Source organism: Notechis scutatus, chromosome Z, assembly GCF_049901735.1.
Source record: "Notechis scutatus isolate UNSWTSFEM ecotype Mainland chromosome Z, rNotScu1.2, whole genome shotgun sequence".
In the NCBI taxonomy this organism is placed as follows: Eukaryota; Metazoa; Chordata; class Lepidosauria; order Squamata; family Elapidae; genus Notechis; species Notechis scutatus.
In genome coordinates, this window is record NC_142025.1 from 2879770 (window position 1) to 2905378 (window position 25609).

The following is a 25609-nucleotide window of genomic DNA, read 5'->3' on the forward strand; positions in this document are numbered from 1 at the left end:
GCTCAGATCTTTAACAAGTTTCAAGGCAGTGATCAGATGCCAAGGCAATTGGATTTGTGGGGAGGATGTATCCAGAACAATGAACATGCCAGTAAATAAAGGAATTTTGAGCTGTATTATTAGCTGAAACAACCTGCAGATCTCTATCTCTATCAGTCAAAACTTCACACTTCCCTGACCAACACCCCACAATTTGTAAGAATTGCATTTTAGGGCAGAATGTCAACTGAGACTTCCAAGAGGGATAAAATCAAGAAAAGAAAATGGATAAGAGAAAACTGGTCTAGTGGTTAACACACAGGGCTAGAAAGCGAGAGACTGTGAATTCAAGTCCCACCTTAGCCATGAAAGTCAGATAGGTTACTTTGGGCCAATCACCAGGAGATTATGGGTTCTAGTCCTGCTTTAGGCCAGCTGGGTGACTTGAGTCAATCCCTTTTTCTCAGCCCACCCCATGCCACATGGTTGTTGTCGTGGGGAAAATAGGAGGAGGAAGGTGTGTTGGACGTGTTCACTGCCATAAGTTATTTGTAAAAAGAATAAAGGCAGAACACGAATGGATGGATGGATGGATGGATGGATGAATATCGGTGCATACAAACATACATAGATACATACATGCATATAGCTGAGTCTTTATTGAAATACTCATGTGATTTATCTCTTCTTGAGCAGGACTGGAAGAACTCCAGGGTCCCTTCCAACTCTGATTTTCTGTTGTTCTTCACCCCAGAGCCTACAGAGGTCTTTTTCGACAAGGAGAAAGTCCAGAAAGAAATCAGAGCTATTCTCTCAGAAAATGCCTTTCTCAGCTGTGAAGTGGCACAGCCCACGATTGAAGCGAGATGGTTCAAGGATGGGAAACTCATCACCCCCAGCAAGAAATTCAAGATTGAAACAGAAGGGAAATCTCGCTGGCTGATTATCCGACAAGCTGATAGGAAGGATGGAGGTCAATACACCTGTGAAGCAGATGGCCAGAAACTGGCCTTCAAAGTGATTGTAACAGGTAAAAATCTTAATTTTCCTGTGGTACTGTTAATATAGGTAGTCCTTGACATACAACAGTCCATTCAGTGACCATTCAAAGTTGCAACATTACTTAAAAAAAGAAACTTATGACCATTTTTGATACTTGCAACTGTCACAGTATCTCCATGGTTATGTGATCAACATTCAGATGCTTGGTAATTGGCATGTATTTATGACAGTTGCAGTGTCTGGGGTCAGATGATCCCCTTTTGCGACCTCCTGACAAGCAAAGTCAATGGGGAAGTCAGGTTCATTTAACAATTGGGTGCGTAACTTAACAACTGCAGTGATTCACTTAACAACTGTGGCAAGAAAGATCATAAAGTGGGACAAAATTCACTTAAACTGTTTCAGTTAGCAACAGAAATGTTGGGCTCAGTTCTGGTCATAAGTTGAGGACTACCTGTACAGTTATTCAGATGTTAAGGAGAGCTTCAACAAGATGACAAAAATACAGATGGCTGTATCTTACAAGTACAGACCCTAGGAAATAAAAATTACCTTGTTTGGATTTTTCTAAATTTTGTGATTTTAGATGTTGTTTTGATCAACAATCAGAAGCCAGGGTGGTGTGTGCCAAAGAGGCAAACATCTAGATGTAGGATGACCTATCTTAGTTGGTATATAATCTGTCAGTTGGACCTTCTTAAAGCTCAGAACTTTAGTTTTAAATAAAAATGATCAAATGTCCTAAAAAGAAAGTTAATTAAGATGTTTTGTTCATTCCTTCCACTGTTAGATAGAGAAGTTGAGGAAATATTTGTCAACCAGAAGAAGGTCCAGAAGGACATCAAGGCTGTGGCTTCAGAGAACGTCTCTCTCAGCTGTGAGGTGGCTCAGACCAAGACAGATGTTAAGTGGTACAAAGATGGAAAGCTGATCACTGACACCAAGAAGTTCAAAATAGAAGAACAAGGTGCATCCCGTTGTCTAATTGTTCAACAGGTGGAGAAGAAAGATGCAGGTGAATATACCTGTGAAGCTGATGGCCAGAAGCTCACCTTCAAAGTCACGGTTGCAGGTACAACTACCTTTATATCTTCCATAGAGTTAAAAGTGGTCAAATTGATCCATTTTTAGTTGATTTTTAAGAAGAGGACTCTGAAGCTCTAACATAAATAAATGTGGGTTGTTTTCTGCTCCTACTCCTAGATGAAAAAATTAAGGAAGTCTTTGTCAACAAGGAGAAGGTCCAGAAAGACATCAAGACTGTGACTTCAGAGAACGTCTCTCTCAGCTGTGAGGTGGCCCAGACCAAGACAGATGTTAAGTGGTACAAAGATGGAAAGCTGATCACTGACACCAAGAAGTTCAAAATAGAAGAACAAGGTGCATCCCGCTGTCTGATTGTTCAACAGGTGGAGAAGAAAGATGCAGGTGAATATACCTGTGAAGCTGATAGCCAGAAGCTCACCTTCAAAGTCACAGTTGCAGGTACAACTACCTTTATATCTTCCATAGAGTTAAAAGTGGTCAAATCGATCCATTTTTAGTTGATTTTTAAGAAAAGGACTCTGAAGCTCTAACATAAATAAATGTGGGTTGTTTTCTGCTCCTACTCCTAGATGAAAAAATTAAGGAAGTCTTTGTCAACAAGGAGAAGGTCCAGAAAGACATCAAGACTGCGGCTTCAGAGAATGTCTCTCTCAGCTGTGAGGTGGCCCAGAGCAACACAGATGCCAAGTGGTACAAAGATGGAAAGCTGATCACTGACACCAAGAAGTTCAAAATAGAAGAACAAGGTGGATCTCGTTGTCTGGTTGTTCAGCAGGTGGAGAAGAAAGATGCAGGTGTATATACCTGCGAAGCTGATGGCCAGAAACTCACTTTCAAAGTCACGGTTACAGGTACAACTACCTTTATATCTTCCATAGAGTTAGAAGTGGTCAAATCAATCAATTTTTGGTTGGTTGTTAAGAAGAGCACTCAGAAGCTCTAATGTGAATAAATGTGTTTTGTCTTCTGCTTCTATGGCTAGATGAAAAAATTAAGGAAGTTTTTGTCAACAAGGAGAAGGTCCAGAAAGACATCAGAGTTGTAGCTTCAGAGAACATTTCTCTCAGCTGTGAGGTGGCCCAGGCCAAGACAGAAGTTAAATGGTTCAAGGATGGAAAATTGATCACCTCCAACAAAAAATTCAAAGTAGAAGCAGAAGATAGATCTCATCATCTGGTTGTCCAGCAGGCGGAGAAGAAAGATGCAGGTGAATACACCTGTGAAGCAGATGGTCAGATGCTGAAATTCCAAGTAACTGTAACAGGTAGGAAAAAAATCCCTCAGTCTTTTCCTTCATCATTATATTTCCAGATATAAGTAGCAAATCTACCTAGGTTGACAAAAATTAATAGATATTTTGATGCTTTGATCTATCACAAATATATTTGCTTCTGGGTCCAATTCAAGGTGCTAGTTGTCACCTTCAAAGCCTATATGGCTTAAAGCCAGGTTATCTGAAGGACCAGATATCTTTTCCCAGTGACATCTACCTGACCACCAGAGCAGGGAGGCAGGGGAAAGTATAAGTCCTCTCTCTTAAGGAGGCCCATTTGGTAGGACCAAGAAGCCTTCTCCGTGGTGGCTTCCTTCCTGTGAAACATCAACTTGCAGAGATAAGATTGGCCATCACCTTTAGAGTCTTCTGAAAGACATTTAAGACATGGTTTGGGCAATGGGCCCTGGAACCCCATGGTGATATGGAATCCGTCAAGTGGTTGGTCTGATTGTGGGTGTCTATTGATTTCAGGATTTATCAGGATTTCATCTTTGTAAACCATCCAGTCAACATGAGTGGTAGGCTATGTAAAGTTTCTTAATAAATAAATAATTAAATCAATCATTCAATATTTTGGCAAATCCACCAAACATTCCTTCCTGGATCTGGCCAACATACTTGAAATGATTCAGATTCAGATCTGCTTGTTTCCTACTTCCTGGAATGAGACAATAAGATTCATTTTTCTAGAAAAATAGTCCAGCTAACTTCAAATCATGGATGGTTGGTTACTCAAGAGAAAATACATTGAGGTTCAAGAAAGCCACACTTAATTAGAGCAACCATTCATTATAAATAACCGTTCTTAGGGGTTAGACATGTTTCACCTGAGATGGGATGGGACCACAGTCCAGATATTGAGGTTATATCATTATCAGAGGGAGGTTTGGGGGGAGGAGAACTGTGGGGAGCTTGGTTGTTTTCTTGCAAATGTTTCATGATCCAACTAGGTAACACTATCAGTGCTAGAAAGGAGTGGTGTTTGCAGAGAAGAGGAGGAGGAGAAGAAGTAGGCAGAGGAGGAGGAGGGCTGGGGTTCTTGGTGCCAACTAAGAGAAGATTGAGATGTGCGTTTTGTAGGATACATCTTTGAGTGTTTCTGAAGAACATATGTTTAGTAGTTAATGGAAACTACCAACTGCCACCAGAAAGAAGCAGTTAACGAACATTTCTGCCTCTTTCCTTCCCTCACCAGATAAAGAAGTTCAGGAGATGTTTGTCAACAAGGGGAAGGTCCAGAAGGACTTCAAGGCTGTGGCTTCAGAGGATGTCTCCCTCAGCTGCGAGGTGGCCCAGGCCAAGACAGAAGTCAAATGGTTCAAGGATGGAAAACTGATCACCTCCAGCAAGAAATTCAAGGTGGAAACAGAAGGCAGATCTCGGCGTCTGATTGTTCAACAGGTGGAGAAGAAGGATGGCGGCGAATACACCTGTGAAGCTGGTGGCCAGAAGCTCACATTCAAAGTCACAGTTGCAGGTAGAATTGTCTTAGCCTGTTTCTGGATACAAATGTAATCAGGGTGTCACTACATTAACAAACGTAGTTTTTTTGGGTTGCAAAACTATATCAAGGAAGGTTTTTTATTATTGATTTCAGCCACTGTAATTTAAAATGACTACTGTATAGTTGGATATTCTTGTAGCTTAGAACTTTAGCTGAAAAGGAAACTGCCAAATTAACCTAAAAAGGAAGTGCTTTGTCAATTCCTTCTTCTATTAGACAGAGAAGCTATAGAAGTGTTTGTCAACAAGGAGAAGGTCCAGAAGGACATCAAGGTTGTAGCTTCAGAGAATGTCTCCCTCAGCTGCGAGGTAGCCCAGGCCAAGACAGAAGTCAAATGGTTCAAGGATGGAAAACTGATCACCTCTAGCAAGAAATTCAAGGTGGAAGCTGAAGGCAGATCCCGGTGTCTGGTTGTCCAACAGGTGGAGGAGAAGGATGGAGGTGAATATACCTGTGAAGCTGATAGCCAGAAGCTCACCTTCAAAATCACGGTTGCAGGTACAAACACTTATATATTTTTTACATCTTCTGATATAGAAAGATCAAACAGACCTAATAATACTTTTTTAGTTGATCATCCTCCAGAGGCTCCATTGGAACGGTAGTCCTTGAGTTATGACCACCATTTGAACTAGAATTTCCATTTCTAAGGGGGTTGTTAAATGAGCCATGTCCAATTTTACATTTTTGCCGCCATTCTTAAGCAGATCAACGTGGTTGTTAAATGAATCCAGTTTCTCTGTTTAACTTTCCTCATCAGAAGCCAGCTGAGAAGGTAGAAATGGTGATCACATTAGTGACAGTTGAAACACCGGCACTGAAAAAGGTGAATTACAATTGTTTTTCACATAGCCATCGCAGCATCCCCATGCTCACATGATCAAAATTCAGAAGCTCAGCAACAGACTAATATTTTTGATGGTTGCAGTATCCAGGGGTGAGTGGGGGTTCACATGATCCTCTTTTGCGATCTTCTGATAAGTAAAGTCAATGGGGAGGTCAGAATTGCTTAACAACCATGTTACTAACTTAATAACTGCCACGATTCACTACCATGGCAAGAATGGTCATAAAATGGGGCCAAATTCACTCAGAATCTGTCCTGGTTAGCAATGGAAATTTTGGGCTCAATTGTGATAATAAGTCAAGGACTATCTGGGTAGACTATCCAGTATGGATTTTCCTGATATTCATCACATTGGCAATTAGGGAAATGATAAAATAGCCTTAAAAAGTGAATGAAGGCATGTTATCCTCTCCTTCCAGAGGAATTGAAATGTTTGTCAAGAAGGAGAAGGTTCAGAAAGACATCAGGGCTAGACAAAAAACAGGTTCCTTAAATCCTAAATATTGATTTTTTTTAACCTTTAAAAGTATTTTTTTTTGCTTGATCTTGGTCAAGATCTGGAAACTGAGGTGGTACTTGCCAATGAGGAAAACACCTAGATGTAGGATGGCATAGAATATGTAGCTTGGACCTTCTTGAAGCTCAGAATTTTAGCTTGTAAAGGAAAATGTCAAAATATCCTAAGGAGAAAGTGAATTAAGATGATTTGAACCTTCCTTTCACTATTAGATAGAGAAGCTGAGGAGATTTTTGTCAACAAGGAGAAGATCCAGAAGGATATCAAGGTTGTAGCTTCAGAGAATGTCTCTCTCAGTTGTGAGGTGGCCCAGGCCAAGACAGATGTCAAGTGGTTCAAGGATGGGAAATTGATCACCTCCAGCAAGAAATTTAAGGTGGAAGCAGAAGGTAGATCCCGGCATCTGATTGTACAACAGGTGGAAAAGAAAGATGGTGGTGAATACACCTGTGAAGCTGGTGGCCAGAAGCTGAACTTCAAAGTTGCAGTTGTAGGTAGGAACACTTCACTTTCTTCCATACGTTCATCTCATGTATAAAGATAAAAGTGACTAAACCAATATTATTTTTTATTGATCATTCAGGAGAGCACTGATAGAGAATCCTCAACTTGTGTCCAAATGAATGTGTGTTTCTGCAAACAGTTTTTTTTTCCTTCTGCAGGTAGATATACAGGTAGTCCTTGACTCACAACAGTTCATTTAAAGTTACAACGGCAGTGAAAAAAGTCACTTATGACTGCTTTTACATTGTGGCATCCCCATGATCACACGATCAAAATTCAGATGCTTGGCAACTGATTAATATTGTTGCAGTGTCCCAGAGTCATGTGATCACCTTTGCAACCTTTGGACAGCAAAGTCAATGGGGAAGCCAGAATCACTTAACAACCATGTTACTAACTTTACAAGGGCAATGATTCACTTAATAACTGTGCAAAAAAGGTTGTAAAATGAGAAAAATCATTTAACTGTCTCACTGAGCAACAGAAATTTTGGGCTCAAGTGTGGGTGTAAGTTAAGGACTACCTCTATTTTTGTTTTATTCTTCCTAGTGCATGTAAGTGGACAACTGGTCAGAAATTGGACAAAGGTCATCAGTGTCAAATAGCCCTATAATCATTAGAACAAAAGTTGAATAAGGATTCTGTTAACTTCCAAATCCTACTTTAAATTTTTTGATGGCTTTGCCATGTTTTCTATATCATGCTCAAGTAGTTGGTCAACAAGCAGAAGATCCAGAAGACCTCAATGTTAGACTAAAGAAGGATACTTGGAGCAATAATTAGATATGATTTTTTTTACCTTTAAAAGTAATTTTTTGTCAAGATTGGGAAACTGAAATGGTGTTTTTCCAATTAGGCAAACATCTAGGTATAGGATGACATATATTAGATGCTCAGAATTTCTTGAAGCTCAGAATTTTAGATGTAAAGAAATATAACAAAATGTCTTAAAGTGAAAGTGAATTAAGAAGCTTTCTCCATTCCTTCAACCATTAGATAGAGAAACTGAGCAGATGTTTACCAACAAGGAGAAAGTCCAGAAGGACTTCAAGGCTGTGGCTTCAGAGGATGTCTCCCTCAGCTGTGAGGTGGGCCAGGCCAAGGCAGATGTCAAGTGGTTCAAGGATGGGAAATTGATCACCTCCAGCAAGAAATTCAAGGTGGAAGCTGAAGGGAGATCCCGGCGTCTGATTGTTCAACAAGTGGAGAAGAAGGATGGCGGCGAATACACCTGTGAAGCTGGTGGCCAGAAGCTCATTTTCAAAGTTGCAGTTACAGGTGGGAACACCGTTCTATTTTCCTTTACATCTTTCTAAGCATGAAGATAAAGGTGGCAAAAAATTCCTTTTTTTTTTGCTGGTTGTTCCTTTAAGCTCTAAGAAATCAGCTTAAAGTTAGGTCAATGCAAAGATTTGTTTCTAAAATGAGTTTTAAACAGCAGAGTGCTATAGATCTATTATGCATAGTATATGTAGCTGGGAATCTAGCAGAAGTTGAACCCAGCAGCAAAATTTAATCAGTGTTGGACCCGAAAAGAAATAATAAATATAGCTGAATAAACTGAATTGTAGCTAAACTATACCTTGATTCCTTGAAAACAATATTTTAATGAAGGAACTATGAAGGAGAAAACATATCTCACACCAAAACTGACAGATAAAGCCAAACTCCAGGCCCTCTAGCCCTGATGGTGTTATGTAATTGGATAATGAAATGTTTGCAAGAAAACCACCAAACTCAGAGAACACCAAGGGTCCATGATGGGACGATGTGTGGAATGAATAGAAGGGATTTGCACCTTCTGATGTTCATGATTTTAGTCATTAAGAGAAATGAATGAACATATCTTGATTATCTTTTCACTACCAGATAGAGACGCTGAGGAGATGTTTGCCAACAAGGAAAAGATTCAGAAGCACATCCAGACTGTTCCTTCAGAGACTGTCTCTCACAGCTGTGAGGTGGCCCAGGCCAAAACGGATGTCAAGTGGTTCAAGGATGGGAAACTGATCACTGCCAGCAAGAAATTCAAGGTAGAAACAGATGGCAGATCCCGGCATCTAATTGTACAACAGGTGGAGAAGAAAGATGCAGGTGAATATACCTGTGAAGCCAATGGCCAGAAGCTGAACTTCAAAGTCACGGTTGCAGGTAGGAAAAGATTTTGCATGCTAATAGAAGAGAATTGTCAGCTGCCACCTCAAACTTGCATGAACTCAAGGTGGGAGCTAGATGGGAAGGAGGAGAAACTTCAAGGTCAATCAGCTGGGAACTGTACACAACTGCATACCAAACCTATCATTCAGAAGTGACTGTTCTGAAACATCTTATTTGAACTTGATTAGACATGGGAAGCCCGTGATGGGAGGCAACAAAAGGAAAGAAAAGTTAGACTTGGGTATTTTGGCGCACGAGTTGCAGTTCTGGCTATGCATTTACTGTAGTTCACTTGGCCTTTAGTAATAAATGGAGTTAAGGATTGTTCTTACTAAGAATAATCAAGCTGAGGCAGATCTGAGAAGAATTTTTGTAGGTCAGGGTTGAACTGACACTCTCTGAGCTTGGTGGTTTTCTTGAAGATGTTTCATTGCCCGACTAAGTAACTTAATCTGTCCTAATCATGTCTATGTATCAGTGGATACATAGAGATAAACAACATTTACACACTTTTCAAAAAAGACAATAGAAAAACTAAGAAGGAAGCAAAAAAACCAGAATGCATCCTCTCCAGCACCTGGCATCCAGATAAGCAAGGATTAACACCAGACAAATGATCAATCAAAAAATAATACTCTAACCAAAGAGAAAAACCATACACACTCCGTATACACTACTGTATATAAACAAGGAGCCAACCCCACTCCCTTCTTGCACTGATGATGATCCCTAGCTGGGTCATGGAACATCTGCAGAAAGAGCAACAAGGACTCCACATTTTTCATACTTTTAGAATTAATTATAGTATATTTAGGTATTTCATTTCCAAATGCTTCAGTCATGACTGTTTTGGAAGTAATTATTTATGCTAGCCCTAGATTTATTTATTTATTTAGTATATAAGCATCTACAGAAGTCATGCAATTACTGATATAAAGGTAAAACAGTCTCTATGGATTTTACTCTGCTCATCTCTGTTTCAAGGCCATTGAGCCAGTGCTGTCTGAAGATTTTCTGTGGTCATCTGGCCAGCATGGCATCATGGAGTGTTGTTACTTTTCCACCAAAGTGGTACCAAAGTGATGCTGGAAAACCAGCAACCCAGGTTCGAGGTCCAAACATTGCTACCCATAGTAGCCAAAATAGTTATCTTGAGACATTTTAGGGTTGATTTGGCTGAGAACTTCAGGATGAGTTTGGCAAGAAAAGAACAGCCATATGGAGGATAACATAATAACAGGATTGGAAAGGAACTTGGAGGTCCAAGCCCTTGCTCAAGCAGGAAACCCTGTACTATTTCAAATAAATGGTTCTCCAATCTCTTCTTAAAAAGTCCCACAACTTCTGGAGGGAAGCCGTTCCACTGATTAATTGTTGTACTAGCCATGGAGATTCTCAGTCATCCACGTCAGGATTGTCCCAAAGGTGCTTTTTCAAGAGGCAGCCAGACTTTCTGGTTTTTCTTTTCTTTGAAGACATTTTGCTTCTCACCCAAGAAGCTTCTTCAGCTCTCACTGTCTATTTCAGTGTTCTCACTGTCAGGAAATTTCTCCTTAAATTCCAGGTTGCTTCTTTCCTTGATTAGTTTCCATTCATTGCTTCTTGTCCTGCCTTTAGATGCTTTGGAGAATAGGTAGAGCCCCTCTTCTTTGTGGCAATCCTCAGATATTAGAAGACGGCTATTATATTACACCTAGTCCTCCTTTACATTAAACTAGACATACCCAATTCCTGCCACCTTTCTTCATATGTTTTAGCCTCAGCCTGCTAATAAATGTTGTTGCTTTTCTTTGCACTCTTTTCAGAGGCTCAACATCTTTTTTATATCGTGGCAACCAAAACTGGAATGGCATTAACACTTCACGTTATGTTGATTCTATCCCTCTATTAATGCAGCTTAGGACTGTGTTGGCTTTTTTGGCAGCTGTAAAACACTGTGAGCTCATATATAGGTGATTGTCACTTAATGAGGATGACCAAGATATGAGGATGACCATATTTTATGGAGCATGAATGTATAGATGACAGCTCCTTTTTAAAACTCATTACTTCAAGTGTTAAATGTGTCTTGTTCTCTATTCCCACTTCTAAGATGAAAAAGTTAAAGAGGCGTTTGTCAACAAAGAAAAGGTCCAGAAGGACATCAAGGTTGTAGCTTCAGAGGATGTCTCTCTCAGCTGTGAAGTGGCCCAGGCCAAGGCAGAAGTGAAATGGTTCAAGGATGGAAAACTGATCACCATGAGCAAGAAATTCAAAGTAGAAGCACAAGGTGGATCCCGTTGTCTCATTGTGCAACAGGTGGAGAAAGAAAGATGCAGGTGAATACACCTGTGAAGCTGATGGCCAGAAACTAACTTTCAAAATCACAGTTGCAGGTAAAATGCCTTTATATTACATATACAATCTGTCTGTCTGTCGGTCTGTCTGTCTGTCTGTCTGTCTGTCAAAATGTCCTGAACAGAAAGTGAATTAAGAAGCATTCTCCATTCTTTCCACCGTTAGATAGAGACGCTGAGATGTTTACCAACAAGGAGAAGGTCCAGAAGGACATCAAGGCTGTGGCTTCAGAGACCATCTCCCTCAGCTGTGAGGTGACCCATGTCAAGACAGAAGTCAAATGGTTCAAGAATGGGAAATTGATCACCTCCAACAAGAAATTCAAGGTAGAAGCAGAAGGCAGATCCCGGCGCCTGGTTGTTCAACAGGTGGAGAAGAAAGATGAAGGTGAATACACCTGTGAAGCTGGTGGCCAGAAGCTCATCTTCAATGTCACCATAGCAGGTAACAAAATACATAGCCTTTTTCTTTATTTTTAGTTATATTGCAGGATATAAACAGGATAGATTCTTTGTATGTTGACAAAGATAGATAGATAGATAGATAGATAGATAGATAGATAGATAGATAGATAGATAGATAGATAGAGTGATAGAGTGATAGAGTGATAGATAGAGTGATAGATATATGATAATAGATATAAATATAGATATATTGATTGTGACAATTATACTTTTTTTGGAACACATTATGAATTTGAAATAGCTCAAAGATTTCGATTGCATTATTCTATGCTTTCTAAAAACAGAGAATCAGCTCCTATTATATTTCTTTTAGTAAAGAATTCCAGGTAGCTAAAAATCTAATGAAAAAATGAGTTAAACAAAATTAGCAAAAGACCCTAATTCTACAGAAGAACAGCCCTGTATTTAGTAATTATTGCTTTTTTCTTTGTTTGCTTTTTAAACCCTGCTATGATCATGGTCCAGAAGCTGAGGAGATGTTTGCCAACAAGGAGATGTTCGAGAAGGACCTCAAGGTTGTGGCTACAGAGACCATCTCTCTCAGCTGTGAGGTGGCCCAGGCCAAGACAGATGTCAAGTGGTTCAAGGATGGGAAATTGATCCCCTCCAGCCAGAAATTCAAGATAGAAGCCGAAGGCAGATCCCGGCGTCTGGTTGTCCAACAGGTGGAGAAGAGAGATGAAGGTGAATACACTTGTGAAGCTGGAAAACAGAAGTTGACTTACAAAGTTGTTGTTGAAGGTGAGAATAACAATTTTGCTCCATATAGAATGAGTCAATATCATAAAGTTTGTTCAACCAGGAAGGCTGAATCTTCTTGTGGTCTTCGGGTGCTATTTGGGCATTCAAGTGATAATCTTCGGGTGCTATTTGGGCATTCTTGAAACCTTTCTCCCTCTCTCTAACCCAGGTGAGTGGGGTGAAAATTATGTAGAAGCAATTATGAAGTTTTTGAGTGGGTTACAGACTTTAACACTTAAGTTGACAAAAGTATGGATATTGAATCAGAGAGAAAAGGGGGAAGAGAGAGACAGGGAGATGATAAATAGATGATAGATAGGTATAGATGATAGTTGGATGGATGGATATAGACAAACTACACTGCTCAAAAAATAAAGGGAACACTTAAACAACACAATGTAACTCCAAGTCAATCACACTTCTGTGAAATCAAACTGTCCACTTAGGTAGCAACACTGATTGACAATCAATTTCACATGCTGTTGTGCAAATGGAATAGACAACAGGTGGAAAGCATAGACTGTTAAGCAAGACATCCCCAATAAAGGAGTGGTTCTGCAGGTGGTAACCACAGACCACTTCTCAGTTCCTATGCTTTCTGGCTGATGGTTTGGTCACTTTTGAAAGCTGGCGGTGCTTTCACTCTAGTGGTAGCATGAGACGGAGTCTACAACCCACACAAGTGGCTCAGGTAATGCAGCTCATCCAGGATGGCAGATCAATGTGAGCTGTGGCAAGAAGGTTTGCTGTGTCTGTCAGCGTAGTGTCCAGAGCATGGAAGCGCTACCAGGAGACAGGCCAGTACATCAGGAGATGTGGAGGAGGCATAGGAGGGCAACAACCCAACATCAGGACTGCTACCTCTGCCTTTGTGCAAGGAGGGACAGGAGGAGCCCTGCCAGAGCCCTGCAAAATGACCTCCAGCAGGCCACAAATGTGCATGTGGCTGCTCAAATGGTCAGAAACAGACTCCATGAGGGTGGTATGAGGGCCCGACGTCCACAGGTGGGGGTTGTGCTTACAGCCCAACACCGTGCAGGACGTTTGGCATTTGCCAGAGAACACCAAGATTGGCAAATTGGCCACTGGTGCCCTGGGCTCTTCACAGATGAAAGCAGGTTCACACTGAGCACATGTGACAGATGTGACAGGGTCTGGAGACGCCGTGGAGAACGTTCTGCTGCTTGCAACATCCTCCAGCATGACTGGTTTGGCAGTAGGTCAGTAATGGTGTAGGGTGGCATTTCTTTAGGAGGCCACACAGCCCCTCCATATGCTCGCCAGAGGTAGCCTGACTGCCATTAGGTACTGAGATGAGATCCTCAGACCCCTTGTGAGACCATATGCTGGTGCGGTTGGCCCTGGGTTCCTCCTAATGCACGACAATGCTAGACCTCATTGGCTGGAGTGTGTCAGCAGTTCCTGCAAGACGAAGGCATTGATGCTATGGACTGGCCCGCCCGTTCCTCAGACCTGAATCCAATTGAGCACATCTGGGACATCATGTCTCGCTCCATCCACCAACGCCACGTTGCACCACAGACTGTCCAGGAGTTGGGGGATGCTTTAGTCCAGGTGTGGGAGGAGATCCCTCAGGAGACCATCTGCCACCTCATCAGGAGCATGCCCAGGCGTTGTAGGGAGGTCATACAGGCAAGTGGAGGCCACATACACTACTGAGCCTCATTTTGACTTGTTTTAAGGACATTACATCAAAGTTGGATCAGCCTGTAGTGTTTTTTTCCACTTTAATTTTGAGTGTAACTCCAAATCCAGACCTCCATGGGTTGCTAAATTTGATTTCCATTGATAATTTTTGTGTGATTTTGTTGTCAGCACATTCAACTATGTAATGAACAAAGTATTTAATAAGAATATTTCATTCATTCAGATCTAGGATGTCTTATTTTTGTGTTCCCTTTATTTTTTTGAGCAGTGTAGATAGATGGATGGATGGATGGATGGATGGATGGATGGATGGATGGGCGGGTGGGTGAGTGGACGCCCAGACAGATAGGCAGGCAGTCAGGCAGGCAGGCAGACATTTAGAAACATAGAAAGATGAAACAGACAGAAAGACACATAGACATAGAGATGAACGAATATGATGTATGGACAGATTTGAGAGAGAAAGAGAGAGAGAGAAGGATGGAAGGATGAGATGATGAAGGAATATATAAGTAGGTAGAGATTGAAATAAGATAAAGAGATTAAAATTTGATTCTTGTGGTGCAAGTCGCCAACATCTCTTTTTTCTTCCTCATCACAGAAGCTCCTGAAGTCTTTACAAATAAGGACAAAATGAAGAAGGAGGTCAGGACAGTCCTGAAGGAGAATGCCATTTTGACCTGCCAGGTGGCCACTTCGGACACTCAGGTGGAATGGTACAAAGATGGACAACGCATCCCCATCAGCAGACACATCAAGATGGAATCAGATGGAACCACTCGTAAACTGTGTCTGGAGCAAGTGGCAATGAAGGACGTTGGAGAGTATACCTGTGAAGCAGGTGGCCAGAAAGTGACTTTCAAGGTGGAAGCAACAGGTGAGTTTCTCTTCTCCTTTTCTAATAATGTGTTGCAGCTTCTAAAAAGACCAGTGTAGTCCCAGGTTTCTTTCAATTGAGGAAGATCATGTGAGAGGATAGTACAGGTAATCCTACACACACGACCACAATTGAACCCAAAATTTATGTTGTTAAGTGAGATATTTGTTAAGTGAATTGCCAAGCATCTGAATTTGATCATGTGACCATAGGGATGCTGCAAAGGGCATGTGAAAAACAGTCATAAGTCACTTTTTTCTGTGATGATGTTGTAACTTTTAATGATCACTAAGTGAATGGTTGTAAGTCGAGGATAACCTGTATGTCTAACCAATCAAAGAGAAGGACTAGGGATGACACGATAGCAGCCTTCCAATATTTGAGGGGCTGCCACAAAGGAGGGGGGGGGTTCAACCTGTTCTCCAAAGCACTAGAAGGCAGAGCAAGAAGCAATGGATGGAAACTAACCAAAGACAGAAGCAACCTGGAACTCTGGAGAAATTTCCAAACGGTGAGAACAATTAATAGAGGAACAACTTTCCATAGCCTCTGGGTGCTCCACCCCTGCAGGTTTTCAAGAAGGGATTGCACAGCCGTTTGCCCAGGATGGTATCGGGTCTCTTGCTTGAACAGAGGGTTGGACTAGAAGTCTCCAAGGTCCCTTCCAATTCTATTATTATCATTCTATGTTCTATGAGGTATTGATGGGGAAGAGGGTTAGATTCACCACCAACTTAACAAACTGCCTTGCTTAGCAACAGGCATTCCTGTCTTAAGTGTGATCATAAGTTGAGGACTTACCTGTACTTATTTTCCCATTGGTCTTCCAGAACCAGAGGTCAAACTCCAAAGAAAAGCTGCTCAGGAGGAGACCATTGTTGCTCAGGAGCACAAGGAGGTCATCTTTTCCGCCATGGTATCACCTGAGGATGCTGAGGTCAAATGGTTCAAGGACGGAGTTGAGATCCAAGATGGTAAGAACTATGAGGTCAAGAAGGAAAAGGCGGCTAGGACCTTGATTGTGAAGACAGCCGAAACAAAAGATGCTGGTCTGTACACCTGCGAAACTATGAGTGAGAAACAGCAGTTCCAACTCAAGGTGGAAGGTGAGAGACAAACAGAGGTGGCCATCCTGAAATGTCAAAGCAATTTGGTGAAGATTGCAAGGCCAACTAACATGAGACAGAAAGATCAGATCAGTCAAAGATGAAATAAATCATCTCAAGCTCTTTCCAGCCTCAGAATAATGTGGTGTCAAGAGCTATGTGAGCCATTAGTTACTAGTTCTGTGGAGTCCTTGGTGCTCTCTGAGCTTGGGGGCTTTCTTGCAGATGTTTCCATGATCTAAATAGGAACACCATCGGTGCTAGAAGGGAATGGGGTTTGCAGAAAGGAAGTGAAGAAGAAGGAGAGCTGTGGGGGTCTATAGTGCTCTCTGAGCTTGGTGGCTTTCTTGCACTCAACTAAGGAACTGACTCAACTAAGGAACATCATCAGTGCTAGAAGGAGGTTGGTTTTGCAGAAAGGAGGATATTTGTAGCTTGAGGTTGAACTGTGGGATCTTGGGTGGTCTCTGAGCTGGGTGGGTTTCTTGCAAATATTTCTGCGGGAACATCATCAGTGCTAGAAAGGAGTGGAGTTTGTGGGGAGGGGGATGGAGAAGGAGGAGGAGGAGGAGGGAGAGGAGGAGGGAGAGGAAGAAGAGGACTGTGGGGTCCTTGGGGCTCTCTTAGCTTGTTGCATTCTTGCACATATTTCATGAATGAATTAGGTTAACACCATCAGTGCTAAAAGGGAGAGAGGTTCGATCACATTCCATAGATAGATCATGAAATGTCTGCAAGAGACTAACCAAGCTCAGAGAGCCCCAAGGACCCCACAGTCCTCCTCCTCCCCCCAAAAAAATCCTCCCACATCCTTCTAGCACTAATGATGTCCCCTATTTGGATCATGAAATATCTGCAAGAAACCAACCCAGCTCAGAGATCACCATTGGATCCCACAGTTCAACCTTGAGCTACAAATATCCTCTTCTGCTACATACTATTCAAAACTTAGAAAAACGTCTTCCTTAAGCCAAAAATGTATCCATCAGATAAATCATTGGACAAAGAGAACCTCTGTGTTCAGCACATTTTATACCACTGGACATTTGATTTTAAAAAAATCTAAATAAATACCGCACTATATGATCTTTCTTTTGACCTATTTTTTTTTCTGTCTTCCAATTCTCCTGCAGAAATACCAGTTAAGTTTGCCAAAAAGCTAGAGCCCATAAAAGCTGAGCTCGGAAAAGCTTTGAGCTTGAGTTGTGAACTCAGCCAGCCCGAAGGCACGGTTGTGTGGCGCAAGGATGGAACAATCCTTAAAGCCAGCAAGCACTACCTAATGCAAGAAATTGGTGCCAAGAGAGTGCTGGTCATCTCCAGCTTACGAGCAGAGGACAAGGGAGAATATTCATGTGAGACAAGGAATGACCAATGCACCATTCAAGTCACACCCACAGGTACTTTTTGATGTTATGGGGTAAGTGGTAGTGCCACAGAAAGCAGCTATTGTGAACGAGAGAACATCAGTGTTAGAAGGAGTGGGCGTTTGTGGAAGGGAGGAGGAGGAAGAGGGGAAGGAGGAAGAGAAGGAAGAGGTGGAGAAGGAGGGCAGAAGGAAGAGGAGCAAAGGAGACAGAGGAGGAGGGGGGGAAGGGGGAAGAGAAGGAGGACTGTGGGTTCCTTGGTGCTCTTTGAGCTTGACTGCTTTCTTGCAGATGTTTCATGACCAAGCTAGAAGGGAGAGGGGTTTGTGGAGAGGAGAAGAAACAGGCGGTGGTGGAGGAGGAGAAGGAGAGGAGGAGGAAGAGGAAAAGGAGGGAGGAGGAGGTGATAAGTCCTTGATGCTCTGTGAGCTTGGTATCTTTCTTGTAGACGTTTCATGATCCAACTTAGACTGTCTACTATTGACCTCACTCCCTTCCTAAGAGGCCTGTAGGGGGGCGTGCATAAGCGCACCAATTGGGCCTACCGTCCCTGTCCTATTGTTTCTTTTTATTTTTCTTATAAGTATCTATCTCATGTATTCAAAACTATGTTTATTCTTATAACTGTATCTTGTAAGTGATTGACAAATCAATCAATCAAACAAACAAACAAACAAATAAATAAAACTAGATAACATCATCAGTGCTAGTAGGAACTCTGGTTTCTTCTCTGTTTATCTACAAATAACTTGCCTATCAGTGATAAGTCAGAGCAAACCACTTGTCCATAAACAGAGAATAAACCCCACTCCCTTCTAGCACCAATGATGTTCTTAGTTACAACGTGTGCTGATTTGGAAATTCCTCCTTGTCACTTTCTAACAAATTCGAGTCTGCAAGCTGAGAGATCATATTAAGGAGGCCCTCCTCAAACATCCACAAAAGAACAGTTTTCCCCTTTGTGTGATATGTATCCTGCTCTATTCTTCAGCACCTCGCGTTGTGAAGTTTGTCAAGGGCCTCTCCAAAGTTGTGGCAGAAGAAGGCAAAGAGGCAGTTTTTGAATGTACCGTCTCCCCCAGCGACACATCCGTAAAGTGGAGCCACCGCGGCGCCCCGATTGAAGCCAGCAAGAAATATGTCGTTTCTCATCGGGATGTCCATCATAGTCTCACCCTCACTGAACTGACAGTCCAGGACAGTGGGGAAGTCACCGCCGAAGCTGAAGGAGAAGAGAGCCGGGCATACCTCCGAGTGGAAGGTGAGACCGGGGAGTGGGGGGGTATCCATCAAGGATGGAGGGAAACGTCCAGGTATGGGATCGCATTTCCGGATGCTCTTCTGTTGGTTTGAACTGCTGTTTACTTTATATTTTATTTTATATTTTATTATTATTTTACTTTTGTTAAACAAATACTTTTGTTGGGATCCACATAATTAAAGGCTTTAGCATAGTCAATGAAGCAGAAATATTTATTCAGTTTATTTTAGTTTATTTTTTAAATTTATTGCATTTTAATTTGATTTGATTTTACTTTTTATTTTATTGTATTTTAATTTGATTTGATTTTACTTTTTATTTTATTTTATTTTAATTTTTCTCTTATTTTGTTTATTTTGATTTCAGCTTATTTTTATTGTATTTTAGTTTTTCATCTTATTTATATTTAGTTTATATTTTATTTTTCTGTATTTTAACTTTTTATCTTATTCTGATTTTAGTTTATTTTTATTTTATTGTATTTTAACTTTATTTTATTTTTACTTTAGTTTTTTTATTTTATTGTTTTTTTATTTTTTATTTTAAGTTTGTTTTATTTTTATATTTTACTTTGCTTTTTATTTATTGCAACTTATTTTATTTTACTTTATATTGTTTTTATTTTATTTTTTTATTTTAATTGTTTTATTTTATTTTATTATTTTATAAATTATGTGGCCACCAAACTCACCCAAAGATAACTTTGGACAGTTTATAATATTAAAAAAACCCATCATAATACCTCCCCATCACTCAGGATGAATATTGTTCCATAAAGACAGGGCCAGCACCGAGGAGGCCCTTTTTCATGGTTTCTCCATAGAGCTAATACATAACATATACAATCTTAATAGATGGAACCCACAACACACCTTGCCTTCTTGTCCTTGCGAGCCAGGTGGGTCTAACAAGGGAGAAGTGGCTTGTTTGCAAATACAGATAGTCCCCCACTTACAACCATTCATTTAAGGACCGTTTGAAGCAGTGGTGGGATTCAAATTATTTTACCACCAGTTCAGTGGGCGTGGCTTGTTGGGCCTGCTTTGCCTAACGCTGGCGCGCAGCTTTCCCCACACCAGCTGAGACCTGCAGGGCCAATCGGCTGAGAGGATTAAAAAAGAGAAAAGCGCAGGGGCGGATGGGAGGGCCAATCCTGCGCTTTTCTCTTCTTTTTCCTCTCACCTGATTGTAGGAGGATTTTTTTTCCTCCTCTCAGCTGATTGTCAGCCTTTTTTTTACTACTGGTTGGTCGAACTGGTCCGAACCGGTAGCATATCACCACTGGTTTGAACTTGCTGGTTCATATTTATGATAGTTGCAGTGTCCCGGGGTCACGTGATCCCCTTCTGACAAGCCAAGTCAATGGGGAAACCAGATTCACTTAACAACTGTGGACTAGCTTAACAACTGCAGTGTTTCACTTAATGAGTGTGGCAAGGAAGCTTGTTCGATGGGGTCAAAGTCACTTAAAACCGTGTCTCATTTAGCCACAGAAAGTTTGGACTCCGTTGTGGTTGTGAGTCAAGGTCTATCTATACCTGCTTGGTGGATCCCTCTATGTCTGTCTATTTAGCAATGGGAATTTGGGGTTCAATAATGATACTAGGCTGAGGACTACCTGTAGGAACCTAGCGCCTCAAGATGAGATCTTAGAAACAGTGATCACTCTATAGTGCTTGCAAAGTATGTTTTCATGTGAGGAAAAGCTTAAAATCCTGATTGGCTAGATAGAAACATTCTTTGGTGTTGGACCACCATCTATTACCCAGAATAAGATGGTAGAACAAACGGTACGTTTTAAAGGCTTCCCCAGTTGAAGAAAATATGAATGCTGGGTGAAAGTTTTCTCCATTTTAAATACAGGTAGTCCTTGACTTATAACCATAAATTGGGACCAGGATTTTCATTGCTAAACAAAGCACTTGTTAAGCAAATCATGGCACGTTTTTTTTTTTTGCATTTTTTTTATATCATGGATGTTAAGCAAATCACTGCGACCATTAAGTGAATCATGAGGTTGTTAAACAAATCCGACTTCCCTCATAGACTTTGCCGGATGGAAGTTTATTGGGAAGGTTGAAAATGGTGATCGTGTGATACTGGAACACTGCAGCTGTCATCAAAATAGGTAATCCTCGACCTACGACCAAAGTTGAGCCCAAAATTTCTGTTGCCAAGTGAGACAGTTGTTTAGTGATTTTAGCACCATTTTACAACCTTTCTTGCCACAGTTGTTCAGTTGAATCACTGCAGTTGTTAAGTTAGTAACATGGTTATTAAGTGAATCTGGCTTCCCCATTGACTTTGTTTGCAGAGGGTCGCAAAAGCAGATCACTTGATCGCAGGATACTGTAATTGTCATAAATGTAAACCATTTCCAAAATATCTGAATTTTGATCACCTGACTATGAAAATGCTGCAATGGTTGTAAGTGTGAAAAACACTCATAAGTCATTTTTTCCCTACCATAGTAATTTTGAACATTAAATGAATGGTTGGAAGTCAGGACTACTTGTACATGCTGGTTGCCAATCATCCAAATTTTGATCAAATCACTGTGGGAAAGTTGTGATGGTTGTAAGTATGAGGATTGGTCTTAAGTCACTTTTTTCAGTGCTGTTTTAACTAGGAATGATGGATAAACGAATGGTCTTAAGTTGAGGACTACCTGTATCTGTTGTGGTTTTGATCTATCTGATGCTTTTGGTCTTTCTCATAATCAGAAGCGCCAGTGTTATTCGTGAAGAAGTTGGAGGCCAAAGTTGTAGAAGAGAAGCAGATGATTGTCCTCGAAGTTGAGCTATCTAAGCCAACCCCAGAGGTAAAGTGGACAAAGAACGCGACTATCCTTCACCCAACGGCCAATCTGGAGATCCAGGCCCAGGGAACAAAGCACTGCTTGGTGATCAGGAGCGCATCCTGTGACGATCGTGGATTTTATTCCTGCGAGACCCTCCATGATAAGACGCAAGCCAAGGTCACTGTAGACAGTAAGTCCTCTCTTGGGGCCAATTCTGAGGAATGCAACCCTTGTGAGAATTGTAGAAGGTTGGAGGGGACAGTGGAGAGCTTCTAGACTAGGCCAGGAAGACTTGGACCATCCCAGATCAACAGTTGTCCAAATTTGCTTGGAAACCTTTAGGGGTGGAACCCCAGGATTTCAGGAGGAAAGTTGTTCCACCATTTTATAATTTTCATGGTTGGGAAATTCTTGGCATTCTCTGAGCTGGATGGTTTTCCTGCTAGATCTAGAATTGATGATATTACCTAGTTGGGTCATGAGACATCTGTGAGAAAATAGCCAAACTTAGAAAGCACCAATTCCATAGAGAATGAATGAATCAATGAATGAATCAAGGCATAAATGAATGAGTATAGATAGAGAGCTAACTCTTCTAGCATTGATGATGGGGACAACTGTGGTTTTCAAATGAGGTCAAATGGCATGCAAATTTGGTTGGCTTCACGGTGAGGAGCAGGAGATCCTATGTTCCTCTCAATTGAAGAGTGATATATATGAGACTTTTGACCTGAATGTGTCTCATCCATCTTGTTCCATTTCCTAGTGAGACCCATCAAACTGATCAAAGGCCTGCAACCGACAGATGTTCATGAGAAAGAATCAGTCACTTTTGAGGTGGAACTGTCCCATGAAGATGTGGAAGCAGTTTGGATGAAGGATGGTCTCCGTCTCAAGTCTCAGGACAACTGCCAGATATCTGTCCAAGGGAAGAAGCACTCACTGACCCTCTCGTCCCTGACATTGGAAGATTCAGCTCTTATTTCCTTCAAGGCCGAAGGGATTCACACCACCAGCAGGCTTAATGTGAAAGGTAACCTCGTTTAAATTACAAGCAGTCCTCAACCCCATAGCCAGAGAATTTCTTGGAAACCTGACATTCAGACAAATCAGCCATCAACAGACACATAGAGATAAACATCCACACACTATTTAAAACAGACAGTCAAAAAGCTGAAAGATCACATCTCCTGACAAGCTAACGTGACTCCCAGATAAGCAGAATTTAACACCCAGCAGTAAATAATATCCAAACAGGAACTACTAACACAGTAAAGAACAGCCTAAACAAGGAACTACCAAGGACACTTCCATAAACGCGGCAGTGACTAGTATATAAAATGAGAGCAAATCTCACTCCCTTGTGATGATTTTACCTAGGTGGGTCATGAAATGTCTGCAAGAAAACCACCAAGTTCAGAGAGCACCAAGGACCCCCCTCCTCCTCCTCCTTCCTTCTCCCAACCCCCTCCCTTCTAACACTGATGATGTTACCTTATTGAATCACGAATTATGATCACATAAGCATGGGAATGCTACAACAGTCATAAGTGTAAAAAACAGCCACGGGTTCCTTTTTCAGTGCATTGTAACTTTGAAAAACCACTAAACAAATTATTGTTAGTTGAGGACTAGCTGTAATGTGTTTTCTCTCTTTTCTAAGTGTCTTCTCACTTAGGGAGAGAAGACCTATATCAGGGAGAGACCTATGTTCTACTTAATGCACAAGTAAAATATATTAATTTATCTTTGTGTCTGATGCTATTTTGGCCAGTGCTAGACCAGGCTAAGAAATTTATCTTGATATATGGCTAACATTTCAATTGCTTACATGTTATTTCTCCTTGGCAGAATCCCCTGTGAAAATCATCACACCTTTAAAAGATCTCAAAGTTCAGAACAAGGATGACGTAACCCTCGAGTGCGAACTTTCCAGGGCCAACGTGGAAGTGAAGTGGCGTAAGGTATTGAATTTATTAAATATAAGCTGTGGACTTCACTTCAATGAGTGAAGTTGCTTGAACCTCTGTCTTGTAAGATTGCATCTCCTTGACTTACAACAGTTCATTTATTTATATTAGAAAATTTATATTGCCGCCTATTCGCCATGGTGACTCAAGGCAGCTTACACAAATATAAAAACATCATATAAAAATAAAAATAATAAAAGAAAATAATAAAATAATAAAAAATAATAAATTAATGAAATAGTAGCTCCCTACATACCCCCATCCTGGTGACAGCACATATTTATACAAGCATTTAATGGTCTCTATCCAGCTCTGGGATCCCCAGGTCCACTGGCAGAATCATGTCCCTCAGCACCTTCCAGAAGAGTGTTAGAGTGGGGGCCAATTTAGTGACTGTTCAAAGTTGCAAGGGCACTTATAACCATTTTTAACACTTACAACTTTTGCAGCATCCCCATGCCACATAATCATAATTCAGACACTTGACAACTGACTCATATTTATGATAGTTGCAATATCCTGGGGTCACGTAATCCTCTTTTGCAACTTTCTGAAAGGCAAAGTCAATGGAGAAGCCAGATTCACTTAACAACTCTGTTGATAACTTAACCACTGTGGTGATTCTCTTAACAACTGTGGCAAGGAAAGCTGTACAATGGAACAAAACTAATTTAACTGTATCTCACTTAGCCATAGAAATTTTGCGCTCAATTGTGGTCATAAGTCGAGGACTACCTGGATCTCAGGAACTATCTCAAAACTTTTCTGTCAATAAATTCCTCTGTGGACTTCTTGATTTTAGAATGGAGTGGAGATCCGGCCAAGTAAAAAGATGGTCATCGCTTCTAGAGGAACAAAGAGAAGCATCATCATTCATACATGCGAATACGAAGACCAAGGAACATACATGTGTGATGCGGTAGATGATAAGAGCTCAGCTGTTTTGGAGATCTATGGTACAAATGCCCTCCCTAAATCCCTAAATTTGTTGAAGTCAGGTTTCCTTTCTTGGAATCTCATCCAAGGAACAAGAATTTATGAGCTGTGATTAACAGTAGTTAATATAATAGAATATTAAATCACAGTAGAATTCCTTAGACACACAGACCCAGTGCCCACCTTAGGCACAAAAGCTAGTTGGGCCGACCACTAGCAGATTGTGTGTTCTAGTTCCACCTTTGGTACAAAAGCCAGCTGGGTGACTTTGGGCCAGTCTTTTTCTCCCAGCCCAACCCACCTCACAGAAGAAAAGAGGAGGAAAAAGGAGTATCAAGTATGCTTGCTGCCTTGAGTTACTTAGGAAGTAATAAAGTCAGACTAAGAATCAAATAAATACATGTAATTTAAGGAAGCAAAATTCTCCATTTATTTATATTTTGTCAATACAGAATGGAGAAAGTCGCCTTCTTTGTGAACAATCAGGATAAATTACATCTGTTTGTTGTTCTGATAAGCACTGGGCTTTGTATCAATGTGAAAATATTTATCCAAGATATGCTAGCTATTTATATACAGTGCCAGGATATAGATGTTTGTTTCATTATTCAGGTAGTCCTTGATTTACAACCATTCACTTAGTGACAATTCAAAGGTACAGTAGAACTGAAAAAAGTGACTTATGACCGTTGTTCACACTTCTGACCATTGCAGCATCCCCATGATCACATGATTGAAATTCAGATGCTTGGTAACTGACTTACATTTTATGATAGTTGCCGTGTCTTGAGATCATGTGATCCCCTTTGGCAATCTTTTTATTAATTTTTAAATTTTATTGAACAAACACACACAAAAAAGAAAAAGACATTTAAAAACAATGGTGCACGTGGTGGACGTGGTGCAATCATCCTGATATCTCTAGTTTTCTTACATCACTAATTCATATAAAGAATAATATATATTTACATTTTATATACAAAATGTATATAAATGTTTATATACATAAACATTAATCATTTTTATATTTTTTTGATCCTTCCTAGATTCTAACCAGTGATAAAACTTTCCGCATATCTTGTAATAATCAGAATCATCCTTATTTTTTAATTCTTGTGTCAATTTATCCATTTCTGTGCAATTCCAAATTTTCCTAATTATTTCTATTTCGGAGTTTCCATTTTTGGGCATAAACTAATCTTGCAGCTGTGATTACACGGATTATTAAATATATTATATCTTTGTTGTA

The 25609-nt window shown here is 40.7% G+C and overlaps 1 protein-coding gene across 3 annotated transcripts in view; it reads left to right on the forward strand.

Moving 5' to 3' along the window:
• OBSCN (obscurin, cytoskeletal calmodulin and titin-interacting RhoGEF) overlaps positions 1–25609 on the forward strand; it is a 257509-nt gene that overhangs the window by 24977 nt on the left and 206923 nt on the right. The window contains exons 8-28 of one of the 3 annotated variants that reach the window (XM_087947096.1): positions 734–1009; positions 1772–2053; positions 2185–2466; positions 2598–2879; positions 3011–3292; positions 4500–4781; positions 5025–5306; positions 6385–6666; positions 7673–7954; positions 8546–8770; positions 11152–11208; positions 11336–11614; positions 12100–12375; positions 14645–14920; positions 15751–16026; positions 17160–17426; positions 18385–18654; positions 21378–21644; positions 22221–22487; positions 23306–23418; positions 24227–24380. In XM_087947096.1, coding sequence (XP_087803222.1) covers positions 734–1009; positions 1772–2053; positions 2185–2466; positions 2598–2879; positions 3011–3292; positions 4500–4781; positions 5025–5306; positions 6385–6666; positions 7673–7954; positions 8546–8770; positions 11152–11208; positions 11336–11614; positions 12100–12375; positions 14645–14920; positions 15751–16026; positions 17160–17426; positions 18385–18654; positions 21378–21644; positions 22221–22487; positions 23306–23418; positions 24227–24380 — 5259 coding nt within the window. Of the gene's footprint in view, positions 1–733; positions 1010–1771; positions 2054–2184; positions 2467–2597; positions 2880–3010; positions 3293–4499; positions 4782–5024; positions 5307–6384; positions 6667–7672; positions 7955–8545; positions 8828–10925; positions 11209–11335; positions 11615–12099; positions 12376–14644; positions 14921–15750; positions 16027–17159; positions 17427–18384; positions 18655–21377; positions 21645–22220; positions 22488–23305; positions 23419–24226; positions 24381–25609 lie in introns of those variants that run through there. The other 2 variants (XM_087947097.1, XM_087947098.1) reach the window with 2 other exon arrangements.